At 41.1% G+C, this 12,454-nt stretch overlaps 1 protein-coding gene across 1 annotated transcript in view; it reads right to left on the reverse strand.

Annotated features, from left to right (window-relative positions):
* Positions 1–136: 136 nt before the first annotated feature.
* Positions 137–12,454, reverse strand: part of ascc3 (activating signal cointegrator 1 complex subunit 3) — a 174,928-nt gene continuing 162,610 nt past the window's right edge. The window contains exons 37-42 of the mRNA XM_017475083.3: positions 9,989–10,213; positions 5,671–5,822; positions 3,982–4,132; positions 2,143–2,349; positions 1,166–1,341; positions 137–1,080 (exon numbers count right to left, since the gene is read on the reverse strand). Coding sequence (XP_017330572.1) covers positions 933–1,080; positions 1,166–1,341; positions 2,143–2,349; positions 3,982–4,132; positions 5,671–5,822; positions 9,989–10,213 — 1,059 coding nt within the window. The 3' untranslated portion in view covers positions 137–932. The remainder of the gene's footprint in view (positions 1,081–1,165; positions 1,342–2,142; positions 2,350–3,981; positions 4,133–5,670; positions 5,823–9,988; positions 10,214–12,454) is intronic.

The raw sequence follows: 12,454 nt of genomic DNA on the forward strand, positions 1-12,454 counted from the left end.
TTTTTATTTTTTTTTAAAAAAGGCCATTAAACACAATAATTTGTAATCATATCCTTTTATTTTTTCCTAAAGGCAAACAAAGTATTCAAGTGGCAGACATCATCTGCAACCCCCCCCCCCCCCGCCCCCCCCCCCCCAAAAAAAAACAACAACAACAAAAAAAACCAAAAACCAAAAAACCCCAAAACCCCCCAAAACAAATGAAAGTGTATGAGCTCTGTTTGGTAGCTAAGCTGTGAAGCAACAAAACGTAATACATAAACACATGCAAGTTCTTAAAACAATTTCTTTCTTTTTTTTTCTTAAATAAATTAATCTTTCCATGACTGTCCTAAATGTATTTGGCACCTGTATGTCCCTGAGGCTTTCCAGAACAGGGTGTTGAAAACAGGTGGGGGGTGAGAGTGAGAGTGAGAGAGAGAGAGAGAGAGAGAGAGAGAGAGAGAATGAGAGAGAATTTCACAAACCAGATGGGACAGTCTGGCAGAACCCAGAGCTTCACAGAGGAGCATGTTTCACACACCTGCACAGAATTCCTAACCTCCTGCTCCAGAAAGTTCCTTCCAGCCTCTTTGAGTTTGCAAACTGCACACATGTACCAACAAACATATGGCTCACACACTCTAGTCAATTAAGCAAGCATTCTAACCCCACCGTAATGTGCTCCAATTTTAGGCAGTGCTATTATTATTAGAATCTTATTACCAAGCAGACTCCTACACTTCTCTTGCAAGGCCACTTTGCTCCCCGCATCCTCATGTTGCCACACCCATGCTGATCTCTACAGCATCTTCCCAGGAATAACTAGGAAGTCTAAGGCTGTGTCACCATCACACATACACACACACACACACACACACACACACACACACACACACACACACACACACACACACAGAGTCAGTGTGTGTGTAGTATCACTGGATAAGAGGTCACTTCAAGTTCATGTCGCTCATGCTATCAGTGACCTCGGCGTTGACCTGGGCAGCGATGCTGGCAGGAATCACATTCAGGTGGATGTCGTACTGCTGATCCAAGCCCAGGTAACTGTCACTCATGAGATAGAGTGTGTAGATACACCTGCGGCACACAGAGAAATATTACTCTGACATGCTCCTGAATAGGAGACATCTTACAGCTCTGAGGATGTGTGAGATTCACTTACTTCCCAGTCTGTTCAGGTGTGTAAAAGGCCACTGAGGCCACGTTCCGGTTGCGGACATATCCCACTCGTTTGACGGCCAGAAGTTCCCTCTTGTCTACCTCGCCCAGCACCAGGAACCAACCCTCGTCTTTGGACTTGGGGAAACGCGGGGCCTGTGCCTTGCTGTCCTGCTTCCTCTGTGAGCATTCACAAAACTCAGCTTCAGACTGTCATTTAATAATTAAACAGCCAACAGCAAAAAAACAAAAACAACAAAAAAAAAACTCCAAATAAATCAGACATCATACTCAGTTTAAGAAACCATTTCCCTAAACCTTTCCTAACAGATGGAATGTCATCCGAGAATGAATCCCATCTTGCACAAATATATTGCCTTATATCTCCATTTGTTAGATTCTATTTCTCATTGCGCTGAGAAGGACTGATACATCTGGACAGACCTCACTGTGTTCGTTCGCAAGAAAACAATGAGGCTAATGCTTTTAAACTGATAAGCAACACAAAGAGGAAAGCTTATGGAAAAGTTTTAAGTAGTGTCTTATTCAAAGACTTCATAATTAGTGACATACATCCTCATTTGGAATTTTACATGCTGTGAGAAGACGGCAAGCTCGCGCTACCATGTACTCAGATACAGCATTCTGTCTACATGTGAAACAGGAGTGTTCCAAATTACAACAACTAGACTGATAAATGGATGCTTAAAAGGGTGAATTAATGGCTAGAATATTGGCAGATATTTTAGTTATTTATAATAAGGTAGAACTTGTTAAATATACAATATCAGTGGCTTAACAGTAAAACTTTAGACTTTTCCAAAACTGACTTTATCCATTTCCACATTTTCAGGTGTTTTCCATCACTGCAAATCTAACCTATAAATGTCCAGGTCTTTCAGCATGTGTGAGAACCGTGCAAGTGTAAAACATATCATGGAGGCTGAAATGGTGTGTGTGTGTGTGTGTGTGTATTCTCACTCTTTGCCGGCCTGCATTGAGACGCTGCAGGGACACTTGGAGGACATATTCCTGGTCAGGGTGCACGGGCAGCCAGCTGCTCTGGTCCCTGATGTTGGCTACACTGCTGGACAGAGCACGCTCAGTCTGTTCCTCACATCCTTCCCACCAGCCCTTCACACTCAAACTGACCTCCAGCACAGGCAAGTGGCTTAGAACAGCCCACATCTGATAGCGGGGGAGATAGAATAAGAGATAAATAAGGATGATGAAGTTTATATCACAGTGCTGTTAAATTCTCAAATCTGATTGGTCAGAAGGTGCTGATCAGTGTTCTATAACAGGAGGTCTGAAAGCAGTGCCGGCTGTAATGCAAATCAAAGGTTATATTAATGCTCTCATTTCTATAAAAACGCTTAACTCGCAGAGACTTCTATGGAAGATGATCTACGTAATATAAGCTTAATAATGAATGGATTAAATAGTTGGGTTTTTTTTTTACTTAACAAAGTAAAATATATAATTGTTGATATTGTGAAGATTTCTGTAAGGAGATGATTTTTTTTTTAAACATTCATGAAGAAGTCTTGGGAGTCAGCACTTTGCAGCAGTTCAGTAAGTTTTCTGCTACAGGGAAAGTCTACAGGACAGATGAGGGGGGGGGGGGGGGGGGGGAGACCCCAAGAGGCTGGTGAGGGAATGACTGTTTATAGCTGCTATAATGTAAAGGATAACAGGAAACAACTTCTTGTTCATTAGTAAATAAAAAAAAAGTGTCAACACTGGCAAAATGCTGTGGCAAAAGAGGAATAAAACACTTATAATCCACTTCAGGGTAGTAACAGTAACTCCACTTTGTGGATTACTTTCTTCCCAGTCACGTTTTATTCTTTATTTAATAAGCGATGTCACCAGAAGCAGAATGAAGGCCTACAGCGACACACGATCTAGTTTAACATTAAAATGTTTTCTGGTAAAATAAGAAAACCTCTAATTCATTTCCATGTACACTATAACAAGCACATGCCACACACAAAAAAAAAAATAAATAAAAATAAAAAAAATAAATAAAAAAAAAACAACAACTCACATTCCTGTCAGCTGTGCTTTATGTGCACCAACATAAGGAAGGAGCGGTATAATAAAATACTAGCAACATGTGCAGTGCGTGCATGTGTGAGTGACAGACTGATAGAGAATGACAGAGCTCGGCTGCTGCAGCTCGGTGAGTATTAGAGCCATGAAAGGGGGGAAAACAGCACAGATTCACCCTGCCAAAGCTATTTATGCGAGGATTACATTTCCTCAGCGAATGAGACGAGAACGCGGCGGCGCATGTGCTTATTTAATTAGCAGGGCCGAGGCTGCTAGGGGGTGTGTTGTGGAAGGTGGGGGGTGGCTGGAATACTGATGGGGAATGGGCGCTGGGCTCGCCGCTCTGCCCGGACGCTCTCATTACCGTCGCAATTAGCACTTAGATTGGAGCGCTAAACCCTCTCATTTGGGAGGTAATTGGGGATCCTGGTGCTACCTGAGACCACCGTGACCGTCTGCTGCTTTCTGAAAATCACATGTTTGTGAGTGTGTGTGTGTGTGTGTGTGTGTGTGTGTGTGTGTGTGTGTGTGTGTACTCTCTGATATGTGTGTGTGTGTGCGTGTGTATGACACAATCATCCAAGACTAAGTTGAATTCATTCAATTATTTACAAGAGACACACTTTTTCTAAAGTCCTACAATCATATGATACTGATACTGTCCATCATTTTACCGACAACAAAATCATCACGGTACTGCACTTGTCTAAATGCTGGGTGAACCTGTTATTTTTCAGATGTGTAATGTGTGTAAAAGTGTGTTACCTGAGTGATCTGTTGGGGCTCAAACTCCTCCTTCACCATGGCTGTAAAGATCTCCTCTCTTCCATCACAGGCAGCTATGAGCTCAGGAAGCCCTTCGATTGGGCCTCGATAACTTCGGGTTCCACCCTTCCCACCTTTGGTGCTCCATTTCCTGTTGTAAACAGCGAGGAGAAAAAGGCAGTCATGTAACCATTTACATGTCCATTTTGATGGCTGAGCTGAGCTCTTCCTGCTGTCTCAGCATGGCAGGACATCCATCCATTCCTGATCCTCTTCTTACCATTTTTATTGTCTTTCTACCAAATTACACTTCACGACGGGATGCAACCACACTGAAAAGAATTATATGGGTAAAAGAAAATCCGGTGCCTAGCACAGCTTTGTGTGTGTGAGACAGAGAAAAGGTGTACCGGGGCAGTGTTTGAGGCCATCCGGAGGACAGTGCGGGCAGATAAGCAATGCTAATGATGTTTGCAGAGTTTGAACAGAGGTGCTAGATGGATTAGGCATGACACCCTGTGACTGAGCTATAATCAAAGCACCACAGGTGAGAGGTATCCCTCTCAGGACACTGCTGACAGGGAGTGAACATGCTCTCCTCTCTCAGACATGAGCAGGATGCACACACACACTGTGAGTAATGTGAAATTCCCACATTCAAGTAGAATTTATATGGCCAGAGAGGAATATACAGACAGACTGTGTCAGGTGGCTTTTGTTCATTTCCAGTTTATGAAAGAAGCTATAATTTTTTTTACAAGGTGCGATTACAGTAAGTATAAATCAGCAGGGAGTATTAAAAATGCATTAATCATACTAATACATTATTTTCTGAAGGAAAACACTGTATATCATATACTATGATGCATTCAAAATAACTGGTTTAAAATGTATACTGACATGAAGACAATGATGACAATGCCCAAATCTCAGCAGGATACTACAGATTTGTACATAAGAACTGCTGCTGTAATCATAAAGACTGTTCTGTCCTCATCCCAGGTCTCCTATTCACAATTTGCTCAATAATCACACCATAAATTCACTGAACATCCTTTCAACACACTTAAGTACCGCTTTACTTTATAGTATTCAGTTGGAGAAGAGTAATGATTAATAATCCTACTATTCAGTGTCACTCAGAAGAGGATGGGTTCCCTTTTGAATCTGGTTCTTCTCAAGGTTTCTTTCTGATGTCATCTCAGTGAGTTTTCCTCGACACCGGAGCCTCTGGCTCACTCATTAGAGATCTAAATCTACATCTGGATTTCTGTAAAGCTGCTCTGTGACAATGTCTGTTGTTAAAATGGAACTGAAATCGTATTGAATTGATCATTTAATAAGGGAGGATAACACTACCTAGGATATTTTGAGTTCTGTAATGTGTGTAAAAGTGTGTTACCTGAGTGATCTATCTATCTATATATCTATATATATATATATATAGTATGTGACTTGTTTAATTTTGTGACTTGTCCATATTTACTGTTGACTTTTAGTCCTTGTCAATGTCTACTACATGCTGCACTGTAGTTTCCTGAAGGAACTGGTGTGCTAAAAATAAAAATAATAAAGCTGATGTGGAATTTGACTTTGAGGATGTATATTTGCCGTTTGTATTTCTCTAATCAGGCTGGATTCAGGGCATTGAGTTTGACTCTAGGTGAACAGGAGCCATGGTCTACACACCTGAAGAGGTACAGGTTCTGCTGGTCTATATGAGGCAGGGTGAGCAGAGAGGAGTCGTGAAGCCACCTAGCCTGAACGATCATCTGGACCAGATTACAGATGCCCAGAGCAGACACCAGCCAGCCCTCATTTGCCACCACGTCCAACATGGCCTGCAGAAACAAGACAACAAACTGTCACACAACAGACTGAGAGGTAACATAGCTGTTTTCTTGTGCAATTAAGATAGCTGTAAGGTAACTATAAGATAACTTGAAATATTCATTTACTTAAACATTGAAATTGTGTGAAATATTTTTAATTCATACCATTAAAAAAATGCAGAAACTCTTGATGCAATTGATTATCTAAAACTCAGACCAAGTCTCTCGCCTGTCTGCTGCTCTTGTCTCAACATAAGGTTAAAGTTTGCTGAGCTCAGCTGCGCTAACAAACTTAATTAATCAAAAAGTCATTTCCTCAGTAACTATGACTAAAAAGCACCTTGAGTGCAGCGGCAAGCCTAGCGAGTTAATCAAAATGCTAATGCAGTACAAATTAAAGTTGTGATTAGCATTTCACAGTAGCTGCTTGAACAAACTGAAGACAGCAACGGGGCTGATGTCACCACAGCCCCTGCGAAGGAGGGATGGAGAAAGGCTGAGGGAGGAGTGAAATCGAGAAAATAAATGGCGAGGAGAGACGATCACACAAGCGCTATGTCTCATTTAACCTGTCTACTAAAATTGCTCTTCACTGCCGCTGGAGAAAACAGATAGAAATCTGTAGCCCTTCCAGTGCTCGGAGCACAAGCGCAGCTATAAAGTACCTCATTAGCACAGAGATGACAGGATTATTTATCTAACCATCAGAGATCTTCTCAAAGCCAGCCCTAATCTAAGACTGTGTGTGTGTATGTGTGCTTGGGTGTGGGAGGAAAAATAAAGAAAAACCAAGTCCCCTTAGGCTGAAGTTGTGCAAAGCTAGAACAAAAGCCCTTCATCAATGAGAGGCATAGAAGAGCCAGGTTGAGGTTTACAAAAGACCATAAAGATTGGACCGTAGAGGACTGGAGTAAGGTCAACTTCTCTGATGAGTCCAATTTTCAGCTTTGCCAAACACCTGGTTACCTAATGGTTAGACGGAAACCTGGAGAAGCCTACAAGCCACAGTGTCTCGCACCCGCTGTGACATTTGGTGGAAGATTGGTGATGAACTGAGGGTGCTTCAGCAAGGCTGGAATCGGGCAGATTTGTCTTTGTGAAGGACGCATGAATCAGGCCACGTACAAGGTTGTCCTGGAAGAAAAATTGATTCCTTCTGCTCTGACAATGTTCCCCAACACTGAGGATTGGTTTTTCCAGCAGGTGTGGATAGAGGACCACCAAGACCCTGTCATGGCCAGCCCAATCTTCAGACCTGAACCCCTTTGAAAACCTCTGGAATGTGATCAAGAGGAAGATGGATGGTCACAAGCCATCAAACATAGCCGAGCTACTTGAACTTTTGTGCCACGAGTGCCATAAAGTCACCCAACATCAATGTTAAAGACTTGTGGAGAGCATGCCAAGATGCATGAAAGCTTGATTTAAATTCAGGGTTATTCCACCAAATATTGATTTCTGAACTCTTCTGAAGTTAAAACATTAGTATTGTGTTGTTTAAAAATGAATATGAACTTATTTTCTTTGCATTATTCGAGGTCTGACAACACTGCATCTTTTTTGTTATTTTGACTAGTTGTCATTTTCTGTAAATAAATGCTCAAAATGACAATATTTTTATTTGAAATTTGGGAGCTTATAGAATAAAACAAAAATGTTCATTTTACCCAAACACATACGTATAAATAGTAAAATCAGAGAAACTGATAATTTTGCAGTGATCTCTTAATTTTGTCCAGAGCTGTGTGTATGAGTGTCTGTATATATATATATATATATATATATATATATATATATATATATACATACAATTTCATAACATGTAAATATTTGTATTAACGTAAAAACTTTCAACAACTGAGACATAAACTGAACAAGTTTCTCAGACATTCGACGAACAGAAATGGAATAATGAGTCCCTGAACAAAGGCAGCGGTCAATATTAAAACAGAATGCAATGATTTGCAAATCTCATAAGCACATATGTTATTCACAACAGAACATTTAAAACATATCAAATGTTCGAATCAAAGAAATTTACTATTTTAAGAAAAAATAAGGTACAAACAACAAAAGGCAGAAAAAGTAAGTGTTACTAAAAAGAAACAGCTGGAGGAACATTTTGCAACTAATTAGGTTAATTGCAACAGGTCAGTAACATGATTGGGTCATAAAAAGAGTATCTTAGAGAGGCAGAGTCTCTCAGAAGTAAAGATGGGATGGAATCTGGATGGAAGCATACGCTGCTCTAAAACCTCTATATACCCTTCAACATTGTGCAAACACACGCACACGCGCACACACACACACACACACACACACACACACACATATATATATATATATATATATATATATATATATATATATATATATATATATATATATATACACACACACACTTTATGTATATTTTAGTTATTCTTTAATATGTCGAGATAGTGAATATGTGAAAGGATAATGGAGATACTTTGCAGTTTATACTGGGAGGCATTCTCTATGCAGCTTCTCTATGCATCAACATCACTCTGATGAATCAAGATAATCCCAACAAATGGAGTGGGTGTGAATTAAGACTTTGAATTAAGACTTGCTGATATGAAATTGGCTGGCCAGCCTAGTGGACTCTGCTGATTAATCCTCAGACAACACTCTGTAGTTAGCTCAGCTGTTTGCTAGGAAAGGCTAGCTTTGGATACATGCTGAGAAGACAGGCAGCTGCTGGCAGAGCAGCTACAACCTGGCACAGCAGGAATCTGAAAAAGTAACCACATGGACAAGCATGGCCAATCGGCTGTAGAGAATCAAGCACATCCACAGGCATGGACAATGGTTTACAGATCCGCAGACAGATCCATTCCCAAAGTTGGGCTGCCAGCGTGAACAATCAGCACAGTGCACATCCTTGGAGCAGGCATAGCCAATCGCAAACAGATCCACAGGCGTGCCATCAGGCATGAACAATCAACGACAGGTTATCTAGCCAGCTTTGGAAGCTTTTATGATGCAGCCAGCAACCTGACAGCCATGTGGCAATAAATCATCTCCACACCTACGCCATTTTGCCCCTGGCTCACTGTAGCGTTCAAAAAGGTTGTTTTTTTTGTGTGTGTGATGTTCCAAGATTTTATTGGGGGTTTTGCATGATGGAAAACAAAACTAAATCTTAAATAGCATAAAAGTAAAAAATTCTAATGATTATAGAATGACACCGGACTAAATTTAGTGTGAAGATACTTTTACACAGAACGAACAGAGAAAGATCTCAAATGTAAAATCACTTTACGCCACTCTCTATTTGGCGGCACACACTGACATTTGCTTTAGCGGGAGAAAGCAATGAGCTGCACTGTTGTTTTAATGCGTTTGATCTGAGAAGGGATGTTAAATGCTGTGCTGTCTCCAAGGTGCTGTAAGTGTCTGCGGTCACACTGTATTTATAGGCCTCCGGACCCAGGCATACTAACGACGTCAAGAACCAGTCACATGAAAAACTGCCAGTTTAACAACAAACCTGAACACACATGGCAAATGCAAAGGAGAAAGAAAAATATTACTTATCTTCCTAAATAAAATCACACATAGTTCTTTTTCAAAGTCTTTAACATTGCATGATTCTTTAACTGTCATAAGACTTAACAGGAATTTCCCAGTGAAGGGAAGAATGATTTGAGAGGAATATGAACATAAAATTCTGAAACATATGTTTTATGGATTGTACTGTAACTATATAGCTGACTTTGGAGTGATTGTTGAGTGCAGTTCACACAATGCTGTGTAACTGGGCAAAGCCTGAAGTCTGCATACACTGAGCCTTAGGTCAGGTCTCAGTTGTCACATTGGAAGGGATGAATTTCTTTTTTTTTTTTTCTTCCAAAGGAACATCCGCAAGGTCTTCACTGACACATGGAAATGTGCTCAGCTATACCATACACAGGCCTTAGCATCAATTTTATGATGTATGAAGACAAGCAAATCGCTTTGATGGCAATGAAAGCCCCCCAGATGATGGAAAGGGAGGCCGTAGTAAAATGTATAGGGTTTGGATGGCCTCCACTCTAACGCAGCGTATGCCAAGAGAACATGAAGCCCCAGCAACAATGGAAAGCAGATCCGATGCACATACATCATGAAGATCAACATCAACACACACACACACACAGATGTGCACTAACCTGACAGATGCGGATGGTGTTGTCCAGGACGGTCTTTGTGTCTGTGCCATAATCACTGCAGGGCAGCTGGGCTCGGCTGAAGTGGGCCTGCAATAGCAGGTTGGCCTTGGTGTGGGCGCTGTCGTACGAGTGCGGATTGACCTGCAGAGGAAGCCGCTGGGCTAGCTCGCTGTTCAGCTGATCTTCGTTATGGCGCACTGGCAGTTCAGCATATTCCTCTGCATCCTGAACACAATGCAGAGAGAGGTCTGAGGTCATGTCCTCACTCCTCTGTTATTGAAACTATAATGCATGAACTCTCTAAAGTAATGAATTAGGAAGGCTGGTTAGAGCAAACGCTGTATATTGGACATATCTTAAAAATGGTTAAGATTCTGCTCAGTAGCTAGATGTGAATTCTAATATTTTGGATAGTGCTCTTGGTTGAAAAATAGATGACTGTGTTGTTAGGAACAGCTGGATTAAATCTCTCTGGTTTTAACATATAAGCACTTGGCAATGCTTTTATGTCTAATCTGAAAGGCAAGTCTTTTCTGGCAGTTCCTAGTTAGATGACCTTTGGGTTAAAATGCTGGGCAGGGAGATCTTTTTTGGGGGAAAACAAACAACCCAGTAATTTTCAAAACCAGAGGAATAAAGTAATAGGGAAAAAACTACCTGGTTAAAACAATGTTTCAGATGACAACATGTAAAGAAAGAAAAGGAGAAAAAGACATCCTTTTAACATTGCACATAAAAGTACAGTACAGTGAAATTCTTTTCTTCAAGAAAAGAGAGGATTAACGGCTTTGATGAAGGGCCCAACTGTAGTAAATTGTCAGTGCTTGGGCTTGAACTCACAACCTTTTGATCAGTAGCCCAGAGCCTTAAACACTGAGCATCCACATACCCCACTGCCACCGAAAACAAAACCAGTTACCCTAACCACAAATGTTGGACATGTTTGCTGACTAAAGTTTGCTTCTTTAGTTTTTCATTGGAGCCATGAGCTAAATTTAGCTCCCAAATAGGACATGCTTATAACTAGCAGTTTAGTGTTCATTATCACACCTCAAAATACACTGCCCAAGTAATACCATTTTTACATAAACAGCATCCTAAAATGAAATATATACAGTTTTATGTTTGCCTGGAGTGATACAAAACTGTCAAGAAAAAAATGATACTAGCATTATGATGTCCTGTTATATGATCCATTTTGATACTTAATTTAGGCTCACAGCTCTAATGCAAAACTAAATAACAAATCACAGCCTTATACTGTTAAGGTTCTATCTGCCATTCAATCTTAATCCAGATAGAATACTTAGAAGGTCATGAAACATATCTCAACGGATTACATTTTTTTCTGGATATACCATCCCTTGCTTTTTCTGCAATCCTTTGCACAAAGTGGTAAAAAATAAACACAAAAATCCTAGCTGATCTTGATGTCAGGTCTAAGCTCAGCATGGGTACAGTGTGCCTGTTGACTGCTGTGACGCATATATGCAAAGGCACGAGTTCTTGAGTAAGGCCATTCTTATCCACGATTTTAACATACACTTGTAAGGGGAGGCAGTGAGCTTATTAGTCACAGCTCTGTGCTTCCCCTAACCTCTATCAATCAGTGTTACAGCACTGCGCTTAAACACCTCTGAGCCAGGAAAGTGAGAAATACCGGAAAAATGGAGAACAAAAGAGCATATCGGTACATGATTTATTATTTCTGAGGGCATTGAGTCAGCATACAAGTCTACAGGGGATAAAAGAAGACAGCTGATCTGTAAACAGAAGTACAGACACCAAGCTCTCAAACAATATTCTCCGTCTCAGCTGACATTTACATACTCAGAGCGCGACTACGGCACTTTAGAGAGGCCGAATGAGTGCTTTTGATTCTTCACCAAAGTGCAGATTCTTCTGACATCCTGAACAGAATGGGTGCTCGTGTGACTAGTCTTTTGGAAACAACATTTCGAGGGCTTTAACAGCATCACTCAACTCTACAAGCGTTCAATGATATTTAGAGGAGTGAAACATAGGATTTAATAGCAGGAGGTGAGAAAGTGGGAGGGAGGAACAGAGAGAACAAAATAGAGAATGGGAAGAAGAAAGCAATCGACTGGGTGCCTCATTATGACCACGCCACAGTAATTAGAGGCCATTGAGGGGATGGGGGGTCTTTGTGTCCCTGATAGGGGGAGTGATTTGAGGGTATTGAACCACAAGCTGGGGTGGAGTAGGGGGTTGGCATGGGTCCAGCCTGCCTCATGTCATGCTTTTGTTAGCCAACCTGTGGGGACACTGAGACATGTTAAAGGATAATAAAGTAGTGTGCACGTTAATAGGAAGATCGAGGCCTCTGTGTGTAACCCAGCCCACAATTAGCACTGCAACATGTGCACTCCTGCCATCACTGGAGAAAAAGCACACCATAACTGCCAAAAACAGTGTCTTACTGCTCATGACACTGCAACGGCTACT

The sequence above is a fragment of the Ictalurus punctatus genome, chromosome 1 (genome assembly GCF_001660625.3).
Source record: "Ictalurus punctatus breed USDA103 chromosome 1, Coco_2.0, whole genome shotgun sequence".
NCBI classification, from domain to species: Eukaryota; Metazoa; Chordata; class Actinopteri; order Siluriformes; family Ictaluridae; genus Ictalurus; species Ictalurus punctatus.